This window comes from Crocuta crocuta, unplaced genomic scaffold, assembly GCF_008692635.1.
Source record: "Crocuta crocuta isolate KB4526 unplaced genomic scaffold, BGI_CrCroc_1.0 scaffold61, whole genome shotgun sequence".
Lineage (NCBI taxonomy): Eukaryota > Metazoa > Chordata > Mammalia > Carnivora > Hyaenidae > Crocuta > Crocuta crocuta.
This window is the reverse complement of record NW_027528369.1, coordinates 10,988,354-11,015,806: the sequence shown is the minus strand read 5'-3', so window position 1 is coordinate 11,015,806 and position 27,453 is coordinate 10,988,354. Positions and strand designations below refer to the sequence as shown.

Genomic DNA, 27,453 nt, shown 5'->3' with positions numbered 1-27,453 from the left:
CTGCAAAGCCAGAGCAGCTGCCTTTCAGTTTGGGGGTGTGGGAAACGCCTGCGTCCAGCAGCCCGTGCAGTCCGCGTGGGTCTCCGAGTGCTGTGGGATGCTGGTTCTCGGGTGGACAGAGCACCCCTGTGTTCAGACAGGCATCTCCTGACACTGGCAGTTGTGGTGTGTCTGGGTGAGGGCAGCCAGGTTGCCTCCGGGTCTGAGATTTGATGGCCACCCATTCATTGATTGTTTGGTTAGAAAGCCCCAGAGCCCAGGTTGAGGTAGCCTTGTAACTTGTTAGAAGGGAGGACACTCACCCCCTCCAACCCCCGTCACAAAGATTGTTGCCACCATGACAGCCTCTTCTTGGGTTGAGTAGTGAATGCCCAGCGGTGAACAGGGAAGCCTGTGGCATCATGGCGGCCTCTACCCTCAGAGAGGATCCACAGAAGAAGTGGCGAACTGAGCAGGCGTGAGGCTCTGCCTGGCTTAGGAGAAGTTGTCAATGGTGACGAGAGTCACTGTGGTCTCACAGTGACCATTTCCCGAGGTCTAGGGAGAGGCTGACTGGACGCAGGACCGTGGGACGGTGCAGAGACCAGACAGCCCAGGGGAGGATTGGGATGACCAGGTAGATGGAAGAAGACAAAGGTGTGTTTGAGATGATTAGCTACCTTGTCATTGAAATAATAGGGAGGACTTGGGTCCCCTTGGCTCACCAGGTTCCACGTGGCTCCAGCTGTCCCAGAAAATGAGCCGGAATGCATTGGTGGCAAATCTGAGCCCTGGAGCTGACAGCCCTTGTGAACCCATGAGAGCCCCTAAAGAAATGAATCTAGTTTGCTGGGCTCCCAGGCCCTGAGGAAACTGCCCATCGTGCCGGTCCGCATGCTCCTGACAAACTTGGAATATTGAGGTGGTTGTAACCATGGCAGTGAGGTGGCCATGGTGGTCTTGGCTGTCACCGTGCACAGCATCTTATGGAGGAGAAACACGGTATTGGGGATGACACTCCTAACCTGCCAGCTAGGGGTGGTGTTCCCAGCCCTTGGGGGAGAGGTGGGGTGGTGCCCCGAGGACAGCGGCCTTCAGGAGAAAGTGAGGCCCACTGCTGGGCACAGGACACTGCGTGCTTGGCAAGCGGCTGTCATGAAATGTCCCTTGGGCCATCCTGCTGAGGTTTGGGCCTGCAATCACTCTGCGACAGATTGCATGGAATTAGCTGGATGCTTAAAAATGAAATGTGAAATTAATAAAGAGAAATCTCATTTACAATGGAGTTGGGAGGCGAGCGGGCGGAGCTCCCCCGCCCAGCACTGCTTGTCCCAGACCCAACAGGAAGAGAGCTCGGTGCAGGTAGAATTTACTTTGGCTACTGCTTCTTTATGCTGCAGAGGCAGGAAGGTTTCCTCCTCCCCCAGCAACAGTCCAGCCAATGAGGGACTGTGACGGCTCACAGCCCAGCCAATGGGAGACAGCCACAGCCCAGCCAGTGAGAAGCCACTACACCTCCAGCTCCCTGTTTACTCCAATGGACTTTTGGTTTACAACAGCCCCCCACCCCCACCTTTCGCCTTCTGCTATAAAAGAGCCTCCTCTGCTTTGTTCCCTGGAATTGCCTGTGGTTCGGCTTTGGCTTGTCCGTCATGGTTGCCATTCTCTGCTCTTCCAAGAGAAAGCCATTTTTGCTGATAAGATTACTAGAGATTTCATTTAGAAGGTTTGCAAAAAACCCAAAAAACAAAAAACAAAACAAAACAAAACCCAACAACCCAGCCGGTGTCTCCTGGGAGCAAGGACAGCTGCCTGTGGCAGAACCTGGCTCAGAGGAATTGGACCCAGCAACATGCACCCAGGGCCTCTGTGTTCTCGTGTTAGTGCTGACGGTGAGCACCGTAACAGGCAGCCTTGGCATGGTACTTAGTGGTTTGCGTGTACTTTCTGAGCCGCCAGGTGTGCCTTCAGGTGGCACTCTGTGGCTCAGCCTGCCCAGTCCTGGGCAGAGCTCTTTCCCGGCCTCAGAACTGGGCCCAGCTAGGGAAGCACCCCAAGACTCTCAGGGCGCGCGAGGAGCTGAGATCCTGGATGAGCAAGTAAACTAACTCCACTCCTTCCTCTTGCCTTGTGGCTTCTGTGGCTGTTTGGAAAGATAATTAGGCTTTGGGGGTTGGGACGGTGTCCTGGAACCATACTGCGTTCTCTTCGTGCTGCTCTGTGGCTGTTGTGCCGTCCTTCCCAGGGAGGGTGAGTGGGAGGAGGGGCAGGCCTTTCTGCGCAGGGGTCTCAAAACTCTACTTTGAATAGAGGACCACCTAGCAGAGCCGGTTCGGGGACACAGAGTGAAGTCACTTTGGTTCAGAGAATGAAGTGGCCACCTGTGCCTATCTCCTGGTGTAGACAGCACGTGGAGTGGACTGAGAGATCGGGGGTTCAGACATCGTGGGGCCTGTGCTGTGTCCACTTGCTGGCTCAGGCGTTTCCCACACAGTCTCCATGGACTCGTGTTTCACACCCAACGGCAGGAGGGTTGGACACCCCATGACAGCTATGCTCGATTTCTCATCATGAGAGCAGGCAGGCAGGCAGGCATTTTTAAAAAGGTAACTTCTGTGTAATCTTTACATTTCTACTGGAATGTTGCTGATGAGCTCCAGCAGCCGTCTCTGAGTCTGGCTCTGAGGTTACTCCTCCAGGCTGAGACGTTCCAGTTTTGTAGTGGGAAATTGGAGAGGAGTGTCGAATTCATAGTTTCGAGCAGAGAGGGAGAGTGTCGTTTTTGGCTCCAACCACTGGAACGTGAGGATGGAAACCCCCTTTCAGCCTGCTTTGCGTGTGGGGGGAGTAAGTGTCAGGAGATGAATAAAGCTGGTCAGCCTTATCCCTCTTCCCCAGATAAATTCAGACGTTTTCTTAGGTCAGTTAAGTACCAAGAGGGTACTTTGTGAAATATTATCCCTTAATGTGGGGAAACAAGAGGCTCTCCAGAAGACACGGTGAATGGCAGGTTAGCTTTCAGCACACGGGGAGCCGGACAAACCAGGGAGGGGAGCTGTCACTCACCGACTGCATTTCAGAAGCCACACTTCATACATAGTCAAGGCCATTAATTCCAGGTGAGTTAGTTACACAAAATACTAATCCAAAATGGCAAAGCACAGGGGTGTGTCACTGAGGAAAGAGGAGATAAAACAGTGCACACAGTTTGTTTAAAATGTTTTCCAGGGGCGCCTGGGTGGCTCAGGCAGTTGAGCATCTGAGTCGGTTTTGGCTCAGGTCATGATCTCACAGTTTCCAGGGTTCAGGCTCCCCGTCGGGCTCTGCGCTGGCAGTGTGCAGTCTCTTTGGGACTCTCTCTCTACCCCTCCCCTGCTCGTGCTGTCTCTGTCTCTCTCAAAATAAATACATAAACTTAAGAAAATAATAAAATGTTTTCTAACTCTGATGATGAAAATGTGAAGAGTATAAAAAGAAAGGCATTGGCTTTTGGGAAGATGGAGTTGGTGCCGGGAACAAACAGAAAGCCCAGAAGGGATGGAAGAGGCCGTGGTCTGGTCAGGGCGTACTGACATGGGCAGACACTGAAAGGAAGTTGACTGTACTCTCAGGTCCCACCAGGAGTCCTCACCACCGGGGCCCTGGGGAAGGGACCAGCACGGCCAGGAGGCAGAAGACCGGAGCAAGGAGGTCTTTGCCAGAGCCTTGGCTGGAGGTCCTGACACGGCGGACGGCGGACAGCTCAGGACCGGCTGATTTGAATAACGCTGTGGGCTGGCCTCTCGCTGCCTGGCGGCGCGTGCTTGATAAGGGGTGGCTGGTTGGCCTGTGTGGGAGAGGCTTGCTGCCTCTAAGAAAAGGCCAGCTCTGGGAGGGACAGCCTCCGCCTGCGTAGCAAGGCGGGGTGGTGGGGGCTTTTTTCTTTTAACAGGTCAAAACATCAAAATACAGAAAATAAAAAGCCGTGATTAACATAGTGTGTATCCTGGGACGTCGTGGGAAATGCAAGGGCTGGCGCAGTGGGCACAGATCTGGGCACCAAAACCTTCTGGACATCCGGGGAACCATGAGGACTCCCTCAGAGGCCTCACATGACTGCCTTCGGCTCATTTTACTTGGGAGAAGTTGGAGAATTGGGTCTGTGTGGTGCTTTCTGAAAAGTAAAAAGATTCTTGTCCTGACCTTCTGTCTGGGGCTGTGTAAGAAGGGGGCCGCTTTCCCCAAGGGTGAGTGGGGTCGAGACCATGACTTAGAGGGTGGTGGATGTGACGTACTGCACCTGGGACACGATCTTGCCCGTGGGGCAGGTGAAGGGCCCCCAGAAGAACAGGGTCGAGCTCTGCATCGTGGAGTACCCCACTGCTCCCTGGGCGGTGAGTCCCGAGGTCCCCTCCCAGCCACCTGTCCCAGCATGGAGCACAGCTGCATCAGAGCAGCGGGTGACATTCAGTCCCTTCTGGGGCACAAATCTGAGATTGCCTGGGCCTTGTCTGTACTAATCCTGATTGACCCTCTGCGTTCTCTCTTTTGAAACAGACGGTTGATGACGAAGCGATGGCAGTATAAATGAAGATCAGGTGAGGGGAGAAGAACGATGCCCAAGGGTGGGTGTTCTAGAACACCACAGCACGAAGACTTTTCCCTCAGCAACGACATGGTGGAGAAACAAACAGGGAAAAAGGTAACACATGCCCTCCTCCTCGCTGGCCCCCAGCACTGGACCCTCGCCCGCTCTGGCCGGCTGGCTGTCCGTCCCTTTTCCTTCTGCAGCCGTGGTGAGACAGGGACGGTCTGCTCTTTCCAAAGAGGACCTTTATCTTAAGGATGTGCTCATTAATTGGGGACCGCAGTTAAGCTTTAAATTTTATGTTTATGTACACATTGCTGAGATAATGTCGTTTGGCCTCATTTTATGGGCTCTCGGAGCCACAGATGTCTGTCGTGGCTTCGTTGAGACCAAACCTGTCATTTAGCCACATTTGCCTTGTCCCAAGCAGAAACGCTGTGGGGTATGTACTTTTACTTGGGCTTGTTCTCCGTGTGAATAGGGAAAGGCAGGGTAACCCTAAATCCCCGTCTTTGAAGACTGCTGTCAACTCTGGGCTCCAGGTGCCCCTGTCCCACAGCCTGGGGTGCCACTTGTGAGTGTGGACTTGGAGTCAGACGGAAGCAGGTGCAGGCCCTGCCGTGTGCTCTGTTTGTGACCGTGAGCACGCCTGCAGTCAGAGCAGTAAGCAAGAGCAGCTTATACTATTGCAGGGGAGGGGAGGGCCGTGCGGACTTGCCCGTGGGTTGGCACTGCCCTCTCCACCACCTTTGATCTCGATGTGTTCGTGTCTCCCTTGATGCCCACATGGCAGGCCAGTTACGCTGTGGCCTGTGTGACTCTCGTCCCCACTGCTGGTCTTCCAAGCTGCCTCCTTGTCCCTTCTGTCCCAGCACTTGGGTCTGAGTGGGAATTCTCTGCAGGGCACCTGCTGTGTCCGGCGGCACCTGAGTGGGCGGGGTGTGAGGTTAGCACGTTTTCCACATGAGGAAGTGAGTGAGCAGAGCCGTGCGCTTCATTTGGCTTAGGTGAAGCGGGGATCAGGTTGTGAACGTAAGCATGCTCAGGTGCTCATCAGAATGGCTAGGACTCTGAGGCTCTGGTGTCTGGGCATTCGTGGCTGCACGTTGTCCCACTTGCCCTGTCTCCCAGCACCCAGTGCAGTAATGGGCAGGAGCCAGCACGTGGAGCTGCAGGCAGGCTGAGGCGTGAGCTCGGCCTGAGCTTGCACTGGGGAGGAGGCGTGCCTGGGAGGCCTGTGGAGGGCCTGGGAGCAGCTCGTGATGGGCGTTTGGTGATGGGCATGTGCTGGTGTGCCCGTGCGGAGCTGGGGCCACTGGGGACAGATGTGCCCCGGGGGAGCTTACTAGCTCCCACTCTGGGACACTTTCACCCTGAATGGCCAGACCATCCTTGGTGCTCGTGGTTCCCAGGTCCGTGTGTGGACCGCGTGGTCACAGGACAAAAGGCCCCACGCAGCCCTACCCGGGCTGGTTCCCCCAAGCAGGTTGCAACAGGAGCTTCCGACTGTGTGTGCGCCGGCCCAGTTCTCTGTGCACATGGCCTGCCCAGGACCTGTCCACCAAGGAGGCACCAGGAAAGGCATCCAGGGCTCAGCACCTGCCTTGGAGGGGTGGCTGTGTGAGCCCTGTGCGCTCCGGGCTGCTGCTAACGCAGGCCTTGCTCTAGGCTGCCCGTGACTTGCTCTCTCACTCGAGAACGCTCGCTGTGGTCCGGGAGCGGTGCCTGCACGGGACACGTGTGAGTTTGGCTTTGTTTGTTGTTGTTGTTGTTGTATTGTTTTGTTTTTACCCCATACCAGCCAAGATCAATTCTTTCTTGGCCCCTGTGCTGATCCCTGGTTTGCTAGCGAGGGAAGCCGGCAAAGGCAAGTGAGCGCCCTGCTGCAGCCCAGCTGCTCGGCAAGCTTCTGGAGCCACATCTGCCCTGAGAGCCTCGCTGTGTCGCTCGGGGTGAGCCCCGACCCACTCTGGTCACACGACATTTGTTTTCCCTGCACAGCTAGTGAGGTGAGAAGCTGGGATTCAAAGACTGTCGACCTCTCTAGTGAAATATGTCATGTCTTACAGTCTTTAAGACTGTAAAACCTGGGCTGAATCCCCACCCAGAGGAGAATATGCAGTACTGCCCCGGTCCTGGGAGGCCCCCGACATCCGTCTGTCACCGTGGAGGGGTCTCCCCCGCTGGGGTTCGGAAGAGGGACGGGCCCTTCACCAGTACGTCCGATGCAGAGGCCCTTCCCCGTAGCAACGCCTCCCTGGCCTGCCACACGGCCGCTCCCGCCGGGCCACTGCGGGTGAGGACATGAGCGCGCACGCTGGTAGCCATGGGTTAGTCGTTTGTCAAGGTGATGGCCCCAGTCCTCGCCGCAGACACTGGGTAAGTTGAGGCGGCCCCTGTCCCTGTCACACGGCTGGTAGGGCTCACCTGCAGTCACCCGGGGGCGGGTGGCACCCTGCCGTCTCGTCTGTGCTCCTGTGAGGGTGCTCTCCTGTGTCCTCAGGCTGCGGTTCACGTGTGATCAGGGTTTGCCGTTCAAGGTGAGGGCGGCGTTCATTTTCTTCCCTGTGGGTGTTCACGGGGTCACCATCACTTACTGAAAAGGGTCCCTCCCTTGCTGCTGTCCCTGTCACGCGGGCTCCAGCTTCTGCCCTGCCTTCTGAACCCCTGGCCCTTGGCCCACGGCCCCGTCCAGTGACTCCTGGTGGTTTACAGTCTGCTTGTTTGCGGTTCAGTTGACTGTGTTGTTGTCCAGAATTGTCTTTGCTAATTTTGACCCTTTGCATTTCCGTATATATTTTGAAATAAGCCGGTTGATTTCCAAAGAAAGCCTGCTGATATTTTGACTGGAATCTGCACTTGGAACCTAAAGACGAGTTTGCAGAGAGTTGCCATACAAAGTTTTTGAGTCTCCTAACCCACGAACATGGGGATTCCTCCATTTTGGAAGTCTGTTTCCACTCGTTGACGTGTTAGAGTTGTGTGGAGGGCTTAAACATCTTTTGTCCGATTTATTCCTGTGTATTTGATGTCCCTTGATAGTAACCTAAGCGATATTTTAACATCATCTTCCAATTGTTGATTGTCTATAAATGTCAGCTACTTTTCTGTATCCAGCAGCTCCTAATTCACTTATTAATTTGAATGGTTTGATTTTCATGCCTGTACTCCTCATATCGTAAGACTAATATGTTAATACTATTGCTGATGGGAAGTTGGGGGAAGGGATTGAGCCAAATCTGATTCCAGAGGAGACTGTGTCTGGATTCGGCGACTGAGCACAGGGCTGTCCTGTCTGCTCCCGGGCGCCACTCGATGAGGCTGTGTGTGCCTTTCTGATGCCGGAACTTTGCATCTGTGACTGGGCTGGACTTGATGTATCTGTTTGCCTTTCGAAGGGCATCTGTGAGGGTTTGTTTCTGTTGTCACGAGCAGAAGTGCTGTTCTGAGCACAGGGCCTCTGTGCGCAGACACTGTGAGGTTCCCACCAGCACCAGCTCTGCTACGTTCTTGTCAATATTTGATATTGTCAGCCTCTCATTCCATTGTTTTAAGGTATTTATTTTGAAAATTAGCGCTAGCGGGGGAGGGTCAGAGGGAGAGGGAAAGAGAGGACCTCAAGCAGGCTCCGCGCTGTCAGCACAGAGCCTGATGTGTGGCTTCAACCCGTGAACCGTGAGATCATGACCTGAGCTGAGACCCAAGAGCTGGACTCAGCCTCTGGTTTTAGCTGCTCTGGTGGGGGTGCTCCCTGGTTTTAATCTGCATTATCCTAGTTCCTCACATGGATATTTTCCTTTGCAAAGTGCACATTCAGATCTTTTGCTCATTTAAAAACAGTTGTTTTGTTCTGTTCTTCAATAGCTGATCATATGCTTTTCTTAACTTTATGTTGATTTTAAGTTTTTTTATTTTGAGAGAAGTGAGTATGCACGTGTGGCGAGTGGGGCAAGGGTGGAGGGAAAGGGAGGGAGACGGAGAATAATCCCCTACATTCCCCTCACTGTCAGCGTGGAGCCCGACATGGGCTCAGCCCCACAACCCTGGGATTGTGACCTGAGCTGAAACCAAGAGTCCGATGCTCATCTGATGGAGCCCCCCATGCGCCCTAAGTTAACACTGATTTTCAAAATTTCTTGCATTCCTGAATGCTCTGTGACGGCTGTTATTTGTATTACCTCTTTCATGTGCCAGCTCACCTGTAAGTCACTCTCACCAGGAGTGTTCCTGGTTGGAAAGTGTTTACCCAGTTTGGGGGCTTTGTTGGTGGGTGTTCTGTCAGTGCTGGGGGCCGCAGGGTGCAGGTCACGGGGACCGTGTCTGTGCAGCCCCGTCTCCCAGGAGCCCTTCCTCACCCCTGCCCCAGCCCTGCTCTGCACTGCACATACCCTCACAGCTGGCAGTGCGTTCTGGCAGAGGTCTCCCTGGTCACGGGAGGGTCTCCCGTTAAGTGCTGTGGTTGGTAGAGGCCACGGCCGGGAGCGCGGGCCGTAGGGGCTATGGCAGGGGCCCCTCCCGCGAGCAGCCCCCAGGACCCCTGCTGCTGTGGGGTTGGCCTGGGCTTGTGGCCGGGGCTGGGCCATGTTTGCTAACACCCTCCCGGCGGGCAAGGGAGCTGGGTGCAGCCCCCGCGGGCCCCTCGGAGCCTCTTGCTCTACTGTGGACGGGGCAGGGGGCGGGCAGGGGTGCTGCAAGCAAACGGGGCCAGGCTGTTGGTTAGAACGTGGAGGACTCCACCGAGCCACCCCCACCTGGGACCATGTTGTCACCAGGGCTCCAGGGTGGCCAGTTACTGCAGTCAGCCAGGGGGCTCCTGCCTCCACTCGGTGCCGGGGCCATCGTCACCTACCCCCCCACCACCTGCACTTTGGGATTGGGCCGCCCCACCCCTGCCACCAAGGTCCTGGCCACCTTCCACTTGCACACGGGAGCTCCTCACCTGGCGAGGACACTCTGCGCGGCGTGTGGCCGCGTTGTTTGTCCCACGTGGGTGCCGCCTGCCATTCTGAGGATGGCAGCTCCGGGGCAGGCACCCTGGTCAGGGTGGCCCTGGGATGTGGGCTTTGCGATCCTCATTCTGCAGGAAAACCACCCCGAGACTGCAGTAGGAAGGAGGTGATGGCGGTATGCCGCCCGCCACAGGGGTGTGGCCTGCAGGGTCTGTCCCAGAGAACCACCGGTGGTGTCAGGCAGGCCCCTTCCAGAAAGGGGGGAGCACAGCATCTCGGGAGGCCCCGCGGGCGGAGGAGTTCAGAGCGGAAGACAGGACTCCGCTGCCAACATTCCCTTTTCAAGGCCGGCTCTTATTTTCCTCGCTGAGTCCCTCCCTGGGAAAGCCGCGTCGGAGACAGCTTGTGTCTCTCTGCTCCCCTGTCGGCAGGGGAAGGGGGCCTGTCTGGGGCCAGAGGAAGGTGGAGGAGGCCGGGTGCGCCCATGCGAGCCTGGCTGGCGGGAGAGGCTGCTAATTGTCCAAATATGAGATTTGCTTTACTGGGGATGTGAATAGAAATTGTAGTAGACGTGAGGACTCTGAAAACTTAATTTGGGAATGAAGCCTTCTGAAAGCGTCACTTTCTTTTCTAGGATAAAGATAAAGTTTCTCTGACCAAGACCCCAAAGCTGGACCGCAGTGATGGAGGGAAGGAGGTGAGGGAGCGAGCAAGCAAACGGAGGCTGCCCTTCACCGTGGGGGCCAATGGAGAGCAGAAGGACTCGGACACAGGTACAGGCGCCGCCCTCCCTCCCTGCTGACCACCCCGCCTGACTCTTCTCTTCCACAGAAAGTGTCTGTGACATCCCTCCCTCAGGCATCTCCTGACACTGGTCCCTGTCTGGGATGGGCCCCCAAGACAGGTGCCCCCCAGCTTCTCTGCACCTCTCGGCTTTGCACCAGGACTCTCCGAGGAGTTGTGCTGGGGCTGGGGTGAGGTCCAGAGCGAGCTGTAAGGACATATTCCCTGTTCTTGATGTCCGGGGTGACTCAGTGCTGATAGCAAAGGTTCACACTCGGGGATCCCCCGCCCAGGAGTGCCAGGCAGGACCGCTCCCCCCAGTGAGGCTCCCGGCATGTGCCCAGCTGTGGCCATGAGCGTGGCCTCTCTCCCCCGAGGTTCCTGGGTCCCCTTGCTCTATCCAGTCCCCTGCAAGTCCTGTGTTGAAGGATAAGTGTGTTTTCCCTTAGGGCTCCAGAAGCACACAAATTAAACCCAGTTGTTGGAAATAGAAGCCAGAGGGAGCACTAAGGGGGAGCCAGAGCCAGTGCAGTGTTCTGCGGGTGTGGCGGGTCCTGGGGCACAGGGCGGGGCTGCGTGCGTGCGTGTGCGTGTGTGTGCATGCATGAACACGAGCCTGCATGTGTATGCATGTGTCTGCACATGGGCATGCATGCGTGTCTCTGTATGTGTGCGTGGGAGGCTAATGACACTGGGCACATGCACTCTAAAGTTGACGCCATCTTGAGCTGCTCATGGGCCCACACCTTCTCCTGCCAGCCCGAGCTCCCTCTGCCTCTTGACCTTCGTGCTCGGGCCTGCCCTGCCTGCTAGCTATCTGACTGCCCTGTAGACATGTGAACCAGTCACAGGCAGGGGTGAGAGAGGCACACAACATCCAGAGGGCCATGGAACCTGGGTGAATCCAGCCACAGGACGCAGAGAGGGGCCCTGGCCGGAAGGGGCGCGGATGGGGCTTCCTGTGTGTGATGGTCTGTGTCAGGCCCTGAGACAAGATGAACAGGCTAGAGAGTGGGGAGAAATGGCAGAGGGAACAGCCTGGAAATGTGCATCTGTGCCATGGCTTTTATTCATGGGGTCACAGGTCTCTCCCCCACGTCCTCCTTTGTAAGTGCTCCCCGAGCACATGTCCAGTCATTTAAAAGCCAGAGAAGTGGGCTTGGTTTTGCCGACTAGGATACTGAGGAAGGTTCCGAGCCCCCAGGGATCCTTCAGGAGGGTTCAACATCGCCCCCAGCCCCTGTTGCTGAGCCGCACAGCAGGGACAGGGCAGGGCCCATGGATTCACACGGATGCCCTGGGCTCCGGCCAGAACAGAGGGGTGCACGGACATGGCTGCGGCTCAGGCTTTCGGTCCAGAGGAAATCAGGCCATCAGAGCAGTGCGGGGGTTGTCCCTCTCGATTTCAGTGCCAATACCAGTCTCGGTTGTGGGGTCTTGGTTCTGTTTGGTCATTAGCTGTCTGTATGGTGAGGGGGTGAGAGTGGTGTCTGGCCTCTGGGTTGTTCTGTAAGTGCCCAGCAGCCTTGCGGGGAGCCGGGGAGACAGTGTGAGGGCTGCTTGCTAGGGGAGTACGCTGGGTAGGCACGTGCCCTGGCACTGCCCACTCTGCTCTGCTCGGTAGGATTTCTTCGCGCTTCCCACTTGATCGTGACGTTGGCTTTTCGGCTTCGTGCGCTGCCAGCAGGCCTTCTGGATACATCTGTTGCTGGCTAGCATTTCAGCAAGAGGCTGCCAGGCAGGTTCATTGAACCCACCTGGGAACTCTGGGGTGTCTACGAGATTCTTGGGGCATGAAGGGAGTGCTTGCATTTTTTCTCTGTGAGTTGTGGGTCCAGGTGAAGGCAGAGAGGGAGTTCCTGTTAGGGAGAGAAAAAGTGAAGAACATTTTATAAAAAGAATTTTCTAGCCAAGGACTATGTTACAAAAATCTAAATACATGTGAAATACAGTATTTGCCCTCATATTGTTACTGTCGTTTTGGGGCCGATTTTACATCGTCCACATCTGCTTGTTAGGGGTAACAAAGCTGGCTTTTCCAGTAAGAGGGTTCTCCTGCAGGTGTGTGGTGCAGGCCTTGTATCAGGAGCCTGAAATCTCACACTCGAATCTGTGTGCATCCCGTCATGCACACATTGGGAAGCCGGCCGCCGGGGAGGCTACGCTGCCGTCTGCATCTCTGGCGAGCAGAGCACCTGAGCTGGGTGCCGACTCTGAGACGCACACTGGCCAGGGGCCGCCCCCACCGAGTCGGGGCAGAAGCCACGCAGGGACAGAGTCAGAAGCCATGCAGGGACAGAGTGGAGGAGTGAACTCTGCTGAGTGACTGACACAGATTGGGGCCAGGCGGGGTCTGCTCAAGGTCCCCTGTATCCCCAGCCCCTGCTCTTGCCGTGTCCCTCCAGCGCCCTCTGCTGGGAAGATGCGGCCCTGCGCCCACCGAGAGAGGAATGCGGCCGAAGGCTCCAGAACTCGGGGTTCTGATCAGCTGCGCTCCCCAAGTGGGAAGAAGAGGCTGATGAGCCTCCTCCTAGGGACCACTGAGCCACTGGAGAACACTGTCCTGTGTCCTCAACCCCCAGGAGGTGGCCTCCACAGTGCTTAGTCAGGCCTGGGGGCGGCCTGCCAAGAACAATAAAGCTCGTCTGTGGTGGAAGCTGGATGCCCTGTGCACCCGAGCTGATCCGAGCCAGAGCACCACAGGGGGCTTGTCACTTGAGCTGCCCACAGGCACCCTGGACAGACCATCTTTCCAGAGCCGGGTCTGTCTGGGCTCAGGAGGGCGGGCCGTGTACGCTCGCCCAAAGTAGGCCTGGTGTCTTCTAGGAAAAAGAAGCTCAGAGACTGTTCCTCCCAGCGCCACCGAGGAAGGAGGCGGAGGCCTCACAGGGTGGCCTCTCCCAGGCAGGTGGCCTGAAGCCTGCCCAGCCCTCAACACTCACGGTGTTTGTGATGGAATTCTATCGTGTCTGCACTTGCTTCACATTACATTAATCTGTCTACTTCGTATATGATTAAATTTCCCCTCAACTTAAAAAAAAAAATCCGTCAGCAAACATTTAGGTTGGTTTACGTGCCCACCCACCCTCCTCAGGCTTCTGCAGAAGCCTCATGCCCTCATGCAGATTTCCATCCCTTAGTGTGAACGTAAGCCCTGCCACGTCCTTCCCGAAGCCACCAGGGTGGGCCCTGCCCGTCCCCAGAGGCCACACGGACTCCCCCTCCCCCCCTTCAGAGCACTGTCCTGTCAGAAGCATCAGGAGGTGGCAGCTGCCTATTCTCAGTACCTGAGTGTTTCTTTGGAGTACTGAAAAATTAAGGTTTTATTTTGCGTCTGTCTTGTGAAAAAGACTTTTGTGTCCAGTATCTGGATGTTTATTCAGCAGTGCTGACGTGCGACCTACTAATGCCCTCCGGGCCAGGGGTCCGGGGACACTCATGTACTGACTGAAACCATGGTCACCCTGGCTCTGTAAGATTGGAAGGAGTGGCCGTTGTGACTTCTCCCCTGGGACTGTCCCTGTCTCCCCTGAAGGACTCTGGCTGCCCCGCTGGTGTCGACGCCGTGCCCTGCAGCGCGCTGGAGGCGGCCCGGACATGACCGTGAAGGGCGCCTCCACTCGCCCACTCACCCCAGGTGCTGCCTGTGGTCGAGGCTGAACTGTGGGGGAGCCCCTGGCTGCAGAGGGCATGTGCCACCACAGTGACACCGTGGCTCCGTCATTTCCCTCCCTAAACTTGAGCAGTTTCTTCCTGTACAGAGGGGAGTGTAGACTGGCCAAGGAAGGCTGTTTATACGTAAAATGCCTGATGTCCCCCATTTGCAGAATGGGTGGGAATCTGCGGGACCGTGGCCTTCTCAGGGACCCTGCTATCCACACAGCGTAGGGGAGCCAGGCCCTCACAACCACGTTGGGTTCTGTGACTCACAGGGATGACTCCCAGGACGTGGCTGGCGAACGGCGGGGCACAGTCCAGGGGAGCCGGCTGTACCTTCCAGAGCCCTCTCAGGAGGAGCCTGGGTTGCGATCTGACCACCCCACCCTATGGTGCTCCCAGGGGCTGGGCCAGGGGCCGAGGGGTGGCCAGAGCCTGGTGCTGCCAGGCTCAGGACCAGCATGACTGATGCACGGGTCACACATTGGTGCGGGGGTGGATTGATTTATTTTGCTCTATTTTTAAAAGTCCTCACCGGGGCGCCTGGGCNCTCTCTCTCTCTCTCTCTCTCTCTCTCTCTCTCTCTCTCAGAAATAAATTTAAAAAATTAATTAAAAAAAATAAAACAATAAAAGTCCTCACCATGCTTTGGTGCCGTGAAAGAGGGCCAGTGGTTGTCAGGTTGTGTTGTGGGGAGGGGCGTATATGCCAGTGTCACTTTCTCGTACCCTGGCTTCCTCCTCATGGCCGTGACGGCCCTCACTGAATTTCCAAGCATCTGTGGATGGGGACTGCGGTACCCCTCAAGCAGAGGGCACCCAGCCCATGACCTGGGAGCGCCCCGCCTGCGCCACAGAAGCAGACATCAGAGACGGACCCCAGCCCCTCCCTTTTTGGACACAGGAGACCAAGACCAGAGAAGTGAGGGGCTTGCTGAAGATCCCCTCTGTCTCGGTGACCAGTGGTGGTAATAAAGAAGTGGATGTAAATCGGGAAAATGGAAGGAGAAGCGAGGCGTAACTAAAGTGCCCCCTGTGCAGGTTTGGGGGAACCTTGGGTCCTGGTCTTGCAGCACTTGGAGAACCCGAGTGTGCAGCTGGACAGAGACGCACTCCGTGCGGCTCCTTGCCTGACGCAGGTCCTCTCCAGCATAGGTGCTGTCCCAGCGGAAGTGCTTCTTCCAGGCCTGTGAGCACCGGCATCGGGCCCTGTGTTGGCGTGGGTGCAGGGGCACCCCCTAGCACCCCACCTGCCGTCGGCTTTCCCGGAGCTCCGCCTGGTATCTTGGGGAGCTCTGCGATCCCACAGCCTCACCACCAGGTGCCCTCCTGTGGAGTGGGGGCCGAGCAGCGTTGACATCGTATGGTTTTAGAGTGGGATGTACGAGTTAGAGGTTTCCCTTGGGCTGGGTGCTGGACTGTGTCTCCTGAAAAAGCTCGCTTCTAGAACAGCCCAGAAGTCAGAGGTGGTGAGTGATGACCAAACGAAAGACTGGTTGTGAGCACTCTGGGGCCCTGGGGGCTGAGGGTAGTGGGAGTCGGCCGCTGGTCCCTCGGGACCACAGTGGACAGGCCCCTGAGAGCCACATCAGGGAGGGACGCCTCAGGCTGGAAGTCACCGTCCCTGCACCAGAGCCCTCTGTCTCCTCCATCTGGTGCCCACCTGGGGCGAGGGGCTTTGAGAGCCATCCCAGAAACGCGCGCCACCCGGTCCCAGACCCGAGCAAAAGCCAGTCCCCTCCGGAGACACGGACTTGCGTGCGGCGTCCCAGCCCCAGAAATCAGACAAATACTGGTGCCGGGTCAGAACCACGTCCCACGAGGAAGAGCGCCATCCTGCGAGGGAACCAGCCCCGGGCACCTTGTGTGGGGATGACTGGATACAAAGCGTGGATCAGTGGAGCGCTGTAAAGGAGAAACTGAAACCACGAGTAAGCAACCGGGCACTGGCAGAAAATACCACGTAGAGTTTTGAAAGTATAAAATGGAATACACGGCAGTGAAAATTACCAACGAAATTACAAATTCAGTGGGCAGATTACATAGCTCATTAGAGCAAGTGTGTGGCTTGCAAGTTAGAAGCAAGGAAACTGCCCGCGCTGAGGTACGGAGAGAGGAAGCGGAAACAGGAAGGAGGTTCAGGGTGTGGAGGAGAAGCAGACCTGCCTTCGTGAGACGGGGTCCTTGGGCCTCAGGGTGATTGCGCCTCGGGCAGGACACGGGCGGGTGCGCGCGTCAGCACATGCTGACCAGGTGGCAGAGGCAGGAGGCACGCCCGCTCGCTTCCAGTAGCTTCCTTGTGCCAGACCCGCTGCGGCGCCCTCCACGTTCTGCTGGGGAGGGAGACGCAGCGGTAGGAAGTGGAGTCGGAGCAGTGGTCTCTACGGCCCGCGCCCGCCAACTGCGGTGGTGTGTGGAGGGAGTGTGTTCCGGAAGGCCCGGGTTGGTGGCATGGGCTGTAGGGAGTGGGGATCCCTGCATCCTCCAACTGGGGTGCTGCGATGACATGGCCTGGCACTGACGGCACCGACCACAGTGAGCTCGCGCCATAGGAATCCCAGGTGGTGTCACATCAGCGTTTTTTCCTGACGGTGACGCACAGGGACCATCCAGGCTCGTGTGAAACCATCATCTCCCACCAGCCCCAGCGGGAGTGCCAGGACCACGGCTGGGTGACGGCACCGCTGGGGCGGGGAGGCTCCAGCCCTGCTCCAGCTCTTGGGTCCGGGGCAGTGGGCCGCTTTCCTGGGTGTCCACAGAGCCCTCGGAGCCCCCAGGGGCATGTCCAGGCCACAGGCCACCTCAACCCACCAGGCTCCCCCTGCGCCTCAGCCTGGCACGGGCCGCTGGGCGTTCCTGCCCGTGCCTAGCAGGGCGCCAGAGCGGCTCTCAGGCTGTCCTGAGGGGCCACTCTGGGTCCTGGCTCCTCTTCTGGCAAGTGGGGGCCCCAAGCTGGGGCCAGGGGTGCAAAAGTAGGCTGTGCAGCCATCCCCCGCCCTGTTGTGGACACCGCGTCCCAGGCAGAGCAGCAGCTGGGAAGAGGACTGACCGTGTCCCTGGGCTCCCTGCACCCGAGGCCACACGCAGCCTGGCGGGACTCGGGCCCCCTGGGTCCTGGGAGGCTCTGCGTCTTAGAAGATGCGATTGTATCGGGTTTTCCCTGTGGGGAGACCCGGGAGATGTCCTGTTCACGCCTCGGGGGACCCGTGCGGGAAGGTGGGCTGTGCAAGGCCTCTTCCCCCCAGGAGGGAGCGTCAGTACCTTCCACGTCCCTGAGCGTCGTCCAGCCTCATCCCGGGCTCCTGGCCACAGAGGGGAGGGGGACCCGGGGGGGCCTAGGGCCTCTTCCTGAGACCGGGGCCTGGCGCGGTGCCGCAGGCCCTCCCTCACGGCGGGGGACAGGGCCGTGGGTGGTTTTCAGCTGCCGCCCCAGGAAGAGATTCTCTTTCCCGCCCCTCCCCCCCATCTCTAGGAACTCTGCTTCCTGTATTGTCGCTTCAAGACAATGACGGCAGTGCACTCGTGCCCACTCCCTCTGGCCCCTCAGAGTCATGGGCGTCTGTCCTGAGGACACCCCGCCTACACGCAGCCCTGCACGGCCCTGGGCCGGCCCCGGAGAGCAGGAACCCTCGGTCCCGCACATGTTTCTCTGAGCTCTGCTGTCTCTCTCCTCGGTGGGCTTCCTGTCTCCACCGCCCTGGGGGAGGCGGCAGGGGGGCTTGAGAGGCTGGGGGCTCTGGTTTGAGCGGTAATTCCCAGGAGACGGGGTAGGACTTGGGTGCGGACTCCTCTTGCCCCGCACCAGGGCCTGTGCTGGAAACACGGAGCTGGCCGGGCGTCTGAGGGTTTCACCCCTGTCCTTGCCGCAGAGCCGGAGGTCGGCCTGGGGGCACAGGCCTTGTTTCTGTCATTGTTCGTCCATCAGGATGTGCAGAGGAGCAGTGCAGGGCAGAGCAGTCACTGTAGGGAAGGGGAGAGACGGGCTAGGGGAGAACTCCGCCCTGTTAGAAATTTTAAACCAAATGCCCAGATTCAGGCTCTGTGGCCCCGAGTGACTGAAAGTGCGGCACCTTGAGGGGCCGTGGGCAGGGCTGCTGCTGGGAGGTTTCTCACCCTGTGCAGAGGCTTCAAGGAGGCCACTAGCCTCACCCCTGCCTCTGCCACCTTGTAGGTAGTACAGGACGGGGTGGATGAGCTGGGGCCCTTGGTTACTGATGAGGAGCGTTCTGGAACTTTCTTGCTTTCTTGGGCCTGTGCCTGATGGGCTGGTTGAGGCTGATGGTTGCCGGGTGCCTGAGAACCTGTGTTGCAGCGAGCCACGGCCGTAGCTTCGGAAAGGGCCGATGCGGTACTTTCTAAGGAAGCAGCTCACAGAAAGCTGTTCTTGAGAAAATGGAAAATGATGCATCTTTGGGGCTGGGGGTGTCATCCTGGAGTCGGGCAGGCAGGGTGCCCATGAGCCTGTCCCATCCACCTCTCCCAGATGGCACCCACCTCCCCAGGGCAGACCCGAGCCAGCGAGCAAGCTGATGGCCTGGAGGGGCCTCTCCGAAGCACAGAGTGGAGGGCAGGAGATCCCACACACACCACCACCCAGAGAAGAGTCTCAGGGCCCCAAGTCTCCCACGGCGACCCTCCTTCCCTGGCTGCAGTTTGCACCCTGTGACCTAGAACATCCCATAAACAGCCCGGCCCCCACACCAGGGCCCCACGCAGCACGCACGGGGCAGTGCAGGGAGGGCTCCAGGCGCCCAGTGGACCCCGAAATCCCCAGCAGGAGGGGCCCGAGGGTCAAGGAGGAAAGTGAGCTTTGGCTCCTGGTTCACGGAGTCTGGGGGGTGTTTTCTGTCCCTTCCCCCTGCCTCTTCCAGAAGAAACCAGATGGTGTGTCTGTGTTCAGGGCCGGCAGGGAGTTCTGTAATGGGTCAGACAAGTGGAGGATGTGTGCGTTCCGAGGAGGCGGAGACGGAACGGCTGGGCTGTTCCATCGTGTCTGGTTAGTGCTCTGTGTTGATGCCTTTAGATGCCTCCAGCTCAGTCCATGTCGTGGTACTGCAAGGCTGGGTCGCTCCTCGAAGGGCCATGGCATGAGATGGAGGTCCCTAGAAGCAAGAAGAAAGGTACAGTACTGACAAGTCGGCCTTGATCTATTTATGTATTTCTAAACTGTGTTTGCCATTTATATCTGCACTGTTTGGAGGCGGGACGGGGAAGGAGGAATCAGAGTGTGGACACATGTATTTAATAGACAGAGACCTGTCCTGTGTGAGTCAGGACCCCGGTGAGGGGCCGTCCCACCGCCTGGCGTCCGGCGGCCGGTCTGGGGAGGCACCTGAGAGGAGCGACCGGTCGGTGGGGGCCGAGGTGGGGCAGGCTCCACTGGCTGATGACGCGGTGTCGGGCTTGTCTCTGTTGCCGCCGGAGGTGACGACGGGCAGCTCGGTGCTGCCACCTCTGTCCTTGCCCGTTCCCCGTGAGCTGTGAGGCGGGAGGCGGGGGCTCCGCGATGCCAGGTCAGGCTGCGGGTTCCAAGGACCGCGTGGCATGAACTGTCCCCCTGTCTCCTCCACCACCTCGCAGAGAAGCAGGGTCCTGAGCGGAAGAGGATTAAGAAGGAGCCTGTCACCCGGAAGGCCGGGCTGCTGTTCGGCATGGGGCTGTCTGGGATCCGGGCCGGCTACCCCCTCTCCGAGCGCCAGCAGGTGGCCCTCCTCATGCAGATGACTGCCGAGGAGTCCGCCAACAGCCCAGGTGAGCCGCCCCGTCCCTCGAGGAGGCGAGGAGGCAGCTTCTCTAACCCGAGACATGCCCAGTGACGCCCTGCCTGTCCTCTCCTCGGCCTGCAGTAGACACCACACCAAAGCACCCCTCCCAGTCGACAGTGTGTCAGAAGGGGACGCCTAACTCCGCCTCGAAAACCAAAGACAAAGTGAACAAGCGGAACGAGCGTGGAGAGACCCGTCTGCACCGCGCAGCCATCCGGGGGGACGCCCGGCGCATCAAGGAGCTCATCGGCGAGGGCGCAGACGTCAANGTGAGGGTGGGTGGGGGGGCGGGCGGCGTCCCCCGTAACCCCCATCCCAAGGACCCCCCGCCCGGGAATTTGCACACGGGAGTTGGGGGTGGGGCAGACCTCACACTCAGACCGGGGTCAAGTGTTATTCCTACTGAGGAGGAGGGATTGGTGTTTTGGGAAGTATTTCAGAATAAGGCGGATTTCTTGTCTCTTACTGTTTTTAAGAGAACTGGGGAATTTGTAGATGCCACCCCGCCATGTTGTGTAGACCCCAGTTCCGTGCAAGAGGAGTCACCCCCTTGGCGTGTTCAGGGAGAGGTGGCCCTGCCGCTGTGTCCGTCAGTCCAGGGACCGCGCCACCCCCCAGAGAAGAAACGTCTCCCCAAGACGGGCCTTGCGTTTGAGCAGAAGCAGGCGTCGCTCCCCTGGCCGGAGACGGCCAAGCTCTTATCTGCTCTGAGGCCCCGTGGCCGCGGCGGAGTAGCTACCGCCTGCTCTGCACAGAACGGGGCCCACAGCTGCTTGTCCTGAGTGCGCAGGTGGCGTGAGCCTTTTCCCACTGCCCTAGGCGGTGGGGCTTCTGACCCACACCTAATTTAGCACCTTTAAAAAAAAAACAAAACAATTTTCTAAATCAGTATTTTCCAAAGCACCAGAATTTGTGTCCACAGGGGTGGCCCTGTTTGCACACTGACATTGGTGGCCATGTCGAGGCTCTAGCGGAAACGGCCGCCGGAGGAGGCGTCCCCGCGTGGCCTCAGCCGCGTGCTNGCAAGCCCCGCCACGCCCTCCCCGCCTCCCTCCCTGCACCCTCCCCCGTGTGTGGCCACATGCGTTGGATTGAGGCTGCCACCCGTGACGAGTCCTCTGCCCCAGATTACGCCTCATAGACGGTTAATCTGGAAGGTTAGCAAGCTGCAGACGAGGAGTCCCCGTAAAGGCCGCTCAGGGCGTCCTGGGCCCATAGCCCTTCCGTCCCTTCCATGCAGGGTGCTGCCCGGGCACAGGATTAAATTCTTGAGGATTAAATAACACAGGTCCTAAGTGTCTGTTTCCAGGCTGGACGGCGCTGCACGAGGCATGTAACCGCGGCTACTACGACGTCGCCAAGCAGCTGCTGGCCGCGGGCGCAGAGGTGAACACCAAGGGCCTGGATGACGACACCCCCCTGCACGACGCTGCCAACAACGGGCACTACAAGGTGGGCGCCTCCCCGCCCACCCCTGCTGGGCCTGCCGGCCGACGCGGACATCATTCCCTCCCCGTCCCGCCGCCCCCACCATCCTGCACGTTTGCCCCCCGTGCTCACCCTGGGTCAGCACCTGGGTGGCCTCCTTCTCCCCGTGGCAGGGCCCTGCTCTGGCCGTGCCAGTGTGGCTGGGTTTTAGTAGGTGGGTGATCATGCCCATGGGGGTGGGGTGGGTTCAGGGGCTGCTGCTGGCCCTGTCCTCGTCCCTGTGCGGTCTGCTGTGGATGGGATGCTGAGAAGGGTGTGGCCAGGACGCTGGAGGACCCTTGTAACCAGCCCAGGGGCAGTGACCCCAGTGCACGTCCTCCCTGAGAGGTCTTGGCCCCGGGGAAGCGGCCGTCCCCGGGGCTGAAGCAGGAGACGCGCAGAGATGGCGAGGCTCTCGCCGTGGTCGTTTCCAGGCCTTCGTGAAGAGGCCCTGGCCAGAGACGCCACGCCCAGGACAGTGGGGCCTGGCGAGCACCGTGCCCGTAGACCAGAGCACACCTGACGCTCCCGGTAGCTGCCCTGCCCGGTCTCCCTGGGCAGGTGCCAGGGAGCTAGCCAGCAGCGTGGAGCGTGTGGTGAGCAGTCAAAAGATGACGAGTCACCACAGGGTGGGAGGGAGGGGTATGAATGAGAAGATGCCCCGGGTGACTGGACGAGTCTGGACACAGATTCTGTGCTTTATGTTAGGGCTCATGGTTAGCTCCTTAGGTAGGATAAAGGCATCGTGGGTTTTTTGTTTTCTTAAGGGTCCTTTTAGAGAAATACTGGAAAGTTTATGAAATGCCTGGGACCCACTAAGGGGGAGGGGTATCGATGACATGAGCCTGGCACTGAGCTGGCAGCCCACCACATGGGGAGGACCGGGTCATCCTCTGAATGCCTGTGCTTCTGTAATTGTATCGTAAAACTGTTGTACAGAATAGACCGTGGAAAGTGGGGAGGGGTGCAGGGTGGTGGCCCCCAGAGAGACCCCCTCCTGATCCTGATCCTGGGATTGGGAACATGTAACCTCACGTGGTAAGGGGACTTGACAGATGGGAGGGAGCAAAGGATCATGCAGTGGTGGCCCTGGATCATCCCCACAGGGCCGGTGGCCTTGGGGGTGTGAGTAGCAGAAAGCCTTCCCCAGGAGGGAGGAGNCCCCACCCCCACCCACCAGCATCGCCAGCCTTAGCACAAGGGCCCCAGGGACATGGTAGCTGCCAGCAGTTGGCACAGCCTTCAGCAGGCAGACGGCAGGGACACAGCGCCAGTCCCACCACTGCAAGGGATCCCATGCACACAGAAAGGAAGGAGCTGACGCCACACATCTGTAGGGTCAGTGAGATCAGTTTCAGTTTTGGCGGGATGGAGGGGCCGGGGATTTGCTAGAGCAGCAGAGAGAAACCCGTGCCCAGGAAGCGGGGTCCCGACCAGGGGAGGCCACGGCATCCTGAGCGGGACGGGCACGTGAACGATGGGGTTTTCCTGCGTGAGGATTGTTTCAACGCCACAGCGCCCGGACTGGGGCTGAGATGGCGGCGAGCCAGCCACCCCGGGCGTGTGAGGCGCACTTGCTGGCTGTAGACAGTTGAGCAGAGCTGCTGACGGGTCACCTGGCGTGTGTCATCATTCCCAGGACCACCCTTACCATGTTGAACAGAGCACGGAAGAGGCGATCTTATTTTCTAAAATAAACGAGAACACAAAATAAACCTAACTTGCAAGCAGCTCATTCTTTGTTGCCTCTATTCTGTCACCCCCTGCTCCCCGCCAAAGCTCCGGAGCCCTTCCGTCCACGCCCACTGGGCCCTGCCGGCTGGCAGCGCATCACCGGCGGGAGATCGTGGGGCCGTAGTCAGCCCGCCGACGGGGGAGGACTTTCCATAGGAGCGCAGACCTCCTCCCTGTGGTGGCGCGCTTGGGGTGGGGGAGGGCTCGGAGACCCCACCCCCCCAGGGGCTGTGCCTGTGTGCATGGCTTGCGGTCTTTGGCCGGGGTGGCAGGGGCTGTTCTCTGGTTGAGCGCAGGACTCTAGGAAGGGGCTAAATGCAGTAGTACAGGCCCAGAGGCACACCCCGTGCTTCTCAGGAAGCCCCTGACGCACCGGTTGCTGTGTTGTAGGTGGTGAAGCTGTTGTTACGCTATGGCGGGAACCCTCAACAAAGCAACAGAAAAGGCGAGACCCCGCTGAAGGTGGCCAACTCCCCGACCATGGTGAATCTCCTGTTGGGCAAGGGGACCTACACGTCCAGCGAGGAGAGCTCGACCGGTCAGTGGCCGAGAGCCGCGCCCTGGGTGCCGGCTGGGGTGGGGGAGCTTCTGGACTGCCGGGACCCCACCCCCAGGGTCTCCTTGGCCGCCGGCCCCGCCCTCACACAGACTTCTCTCTCACTCCCTCCTGCCTGTGGCTGGCCTCCGATTCACCTAAATGGGGCGAAGTGCGGCCTCCCCTCCACTCCCCACCCGGAGGCAGCCCAAGCATCGTCTGCTGATCACTGTCCCCGTGCATGTTCAGTGGCTTGTTGTGAATCTGCCTCTGACCTCTTCCTCCCTGTTCCCAGCAGAGAGCTCAGAGGAGGAAGACGCCCCGTCGTTTGCACCTTCAAGTTCAGTTGATGGCAATAACACAGACTCTGAGTTTGAAAAAGGCCTAAAGCACAAGGCTAAAAATCCAGAGCCCCAGAAAACTGTGACCCCCGTCAAGGACGAGTACGAGTTTGACGAGGATGATGAGCAGGACCGAGTCCCTCCCGTGGACGACAAACACTTACTGAAAAAGGATTACAGAAAAGAAACCAAGTCAAATAGTTTTATTTCTATACCCAAAATGGAAGTGAAAAGTTACACTAAAAATAACACGATTGCACCAAAGAAAGCGGCTCATCGCATCCTGTCGGACACGTCAGACGAGGAAGACGTGGGTGTCGCCGTGGGGACAGCGGAGAAGCTGAGGCTCTCGGCACACGCGATACTGCCCAGCAGCAAAACACGGGAACCTTCCGGTTCCAAGCAGCAGAAGGAGAAAAATAAAGTGAAGAAGAAGCGAAAGAAGGAGACGAAAGGCAAAGAAGTGCGGTTCGGGAAGAGAAATGACAAGTTTTGCTCCTCCGAGTCCGAGAGCGAGTCCTCGGGGAGCGGGGAGGACGACGGGGACTCCGTGGGCAGCTCCGGCTGCAAGCAGTCCCCTCTGGTGCTCAAGGACCCGGGCCTGTTCAGCTCTCTGTCCGCCTCCTCCACCTCGTCTCACGGGAGCTCCGCCGCCCAGAAGCATAACCCCGGCCACGCAGACCCGCACGCCAAGCACTGGCGGACGGACAACTGGAAAAGCATCTCTTCTCCCGCCTGGTCCGAGGTCAGCTCCTTGTCAGACTCCACGAGGACGAGACTGACGAGCGAGTCTGACTGCTCCTCCGAGGGCTCCAGCGTGGAGTCGCTGAAGCCTGTGAGGAAGAAGCAGGAGCACAGGAAGCGGGGCGGCCCGCAGAGCGTGCTGCCGGAGAAGAAGAACTCTTTCCACGCCAGTGTGGACGGCGCCATCCCCAAGCTGGACAAGGAGGGGAAGGTCGTCAAGAAACATAAAACAAAACACAAACACAAAAACAAGGACAAGGGGCTGTGCTCCGTCGGTCAGGAACTCAAACTGAGGAGTTTCACTTACGAGTACGAGGACTCCAAGCAGCGGTCGGAGAAGGCCGTCCTTGTGGACGGCGACGTGCCCGGCGAGAGCAAGGCGAAGGCCGTGAAGCACGACAGGGAGCACTTCAGGAAGGAGGAGCGGCTCAGCAAGGTGAAGGCGGAGGACAGGGAGTGGCTCTTCAGGGAGGAGGTGCTCAAGGTCTCCAAAGATGAGAAATCACTGAAGAGAATCAAAGACGGGAGCAGGTCTTCGCGCGAAGAGAAGGACCGCACGAATAAAGCAGAAAGAGAGAAGCTGGTGAAGGAAAAATCCCCCAAAGAGGAAAGGCTGAGGCTCCACAAAGAGGAGAGGAAGAGGAAGTCCAAAGACAGGGCTGCGAAGCTAGAGAAGAAGAGCGACTGTAAGGAGGACCGGGCCCCGAGGGACAGGGACAGGGACAAGCCTTTCAGAGAAGACAGAGAGAGGCTGAGGAAAGAGAAGGTTTACAGGGAGGACTCCTCCGCCTTCGACGAGTATTGTAACAAGAGCCAGTTTCTGGAGAACGAGGACACCAAATCCAGCCTTTCCGACGACCAGCAGGACCGGTGGTTCTCGGACTTGTCCGACTCCTCCTTCGACTTCAAGGCGGACGACAGTTGGGACTCCCCGGTGACGGACTACAGGGACGTCAAAAGCGACCCCGTGGCCAGACTGATCCTGGAAACCGTGCGGGAAGACAGCAAGGAGAAGAAGCGGGAGAACAGGGGCCGCGAGAAGCGCGAGTACGGGGACCGGCGCGGCGACAGGGACGCCTGCCTCAGGAGGAAGGAGCGGGACGGCCTGGACAGAGGCTCCGACAGGCGGCGGGAGCAGGTGGACAAGCAGAGGGGGGTCCCCGGCTGCCTCCCCGACAGGGACAAAAAGCGGAGGGAGCCCGCCGAGGGCGGGCGGGACCGCAGGGACCCCCTCGAGGCCGCCAAGGAGCGCAGGGACGGCAGGCCCAGGCCCGAGGAGCCGAAGGAGCCGGGCGGCGAGGCCGGCCTCAGGGACAGGCCCGACTGCGACCTCGGGAAGGGCCCCGAGCCCTGGGAGAGGCTGCACGCGGCGAGGGACAGGGAGCGGAGGGAGAGGGGCAAGCTGGAGAAGCACAGAGACAAGTCCTGCGACAAAGACAAAAGTGACAAGGCCGTCCCGGAGAAAAGCCAGAGGGACAAGGACCCGGACAAGTGCTCCAAGGAGAAGAAGGACCCCAAGGAGAAGCATAAGGACAAGGAGCGGAAGGCCCCCCCCGACCCGGCGAAGGAGAGGAGGGACAGGGGCTTCGCGGGGCCGCCCCCGGACGACCTCCCGGAGAGAAAGGACGAGAAGAAGGGGAAGGAGAAGAGCTGGTACATCGCCGACATCTTCACAGACGAAAGCGAGGACGAGAAGGACGAGTTTGCGGCCAGCGGGCTCCGGCTCGGGGACGCCGCGNTGCACGCCTGCCGGGAGGACTCCCACGACAAGGCCAGCGAGGGCTCCTCCGACAGCTTCACCGACCGCGGGCCGGAGCCAGGCCTGGGCGCCCTCCTGGAGGTGTCCTTCACGGAGCCCCCGGAGGACAAGGTCAAGGAGAGGGAGAGGCACAGGCACTCGTCGTCCTCGTCCAAGAAGAGCCACGACCGGGAGAGGGTGCGGAGGGACCGGTGCGAGAGGCGGGACCGGAGCGAGGACCTCAGGGACGCCGGCAGCAGGAAGGACCCCGGCCCCTGCGACAAGGACTTCGCGGACGCGGACGCTTACGGGGTCCCTTACGGCGCGAAGGCGGACGCGGAAGACGACTTGGATAAAACCGTCGAGCTGTTCGCCGCCGAAAAGAAAGAGAAAAACGATTCCGAGAGAGAGCCTTCCAAGAAGGCCGAGAAGGAGCTGAAGCCCTACGGCTCTGGCGCCAGCGGCGCCCTCAAGGAGAAGAGGCGGCGCGAGCGGCACCGCGAGAGGTGGAGGGAGGAGCGGGAGAAGCACCGGGACAGGCACGGCGACGGGCCCCCGCGGCCCCACAGAGACGAGCAGAAGCCCGCGGCCAGAGACAAGGACGGCGCTCCGAACGCGCTCAGAGACAAGCCCCGGGACGAGGGCCCCAAACCTGGCGAGACCAGACCGAAGGAGAAGTGCAGGGAAAATCCAGACAAGGAAAAGGGTGAGCCGGCGAAGGTCAGCAACGGGAACGATAAGCCGCCGGCGCCCAGAGACCCGGGCAAGAGAGACGCCCGGCCCAGGGAGAAGCTTCTGGGCGACGGGGACCTGATGATGACGAGCTTCGAGCGCATGCTGTCCCAGAAGGACCTGGAGGTGGAGGAGCGGCACAAGCGGCACAAGGAGAGGATGAAGCAGATGGAGAAGATGCGCCACAGGTCCGGGGACCCGAAGCTCAAGGAGAGGCCGANGTCCCCGCCGCCGCCGCCGTGGTGTCGTGCCCCAGCTACGAGGAGGCCATGCACACGCCCAGGACCCCGTCCTGCAGCGCGGACGACTACTCCGACCTCATGTTCGACTGCTCGGACCCCCAGCCCGTGTCCAGCACGTCTGCCAGCGCCTGCTCGCCCTCTTTCTTCGACAGGTTCTCTGTGGCGGCGAGCGGGATCCCAGAGACCGCGAGCCAGACGCCCACGAGGCCGCTGTGCACGAG

At 59.1% G+C, this 27,453-nt stretch overlaps 1 protein-coding gene across 1 annotated transcript in view; it reads left to right on the top strand.

The window, feature by feature from the left end:
- ANKRD11 (ankyrin repeat domain containing 11) overlaps positions 1 to 27,453 on the top strand; it is a 104,069-nt gene that overhangs the window by 68,854 nt on the left and 7,762 nt on the right. Inside the window, 8 exon segments of the mRNA XM_077754196.1 lie at positions 4,516 to 4,660; positions 10,130 to 10,268; positions 19,515 to 19,685; positions 19,781 to 19,974; positions 20,996 to 21,151; positions 23,291 to 23,438; positions 23,734 to 27,212; positions 27,215 to 27,447. Coding sequence (XP_077610322.1) covers positions 4,574 to 4,660; positions 10,130 to 10,268; positions 19,515 to 19,685; positions 19,781 to 19,974; positions 20,996 to 21,151; positions 23,291 to 23,438; positions 23,734 to 27,212; positions 27,215 to 27,447 — 4,607 coding nt within the window. The 5' untranslated portion in view covers positions 4,516 to 4,573.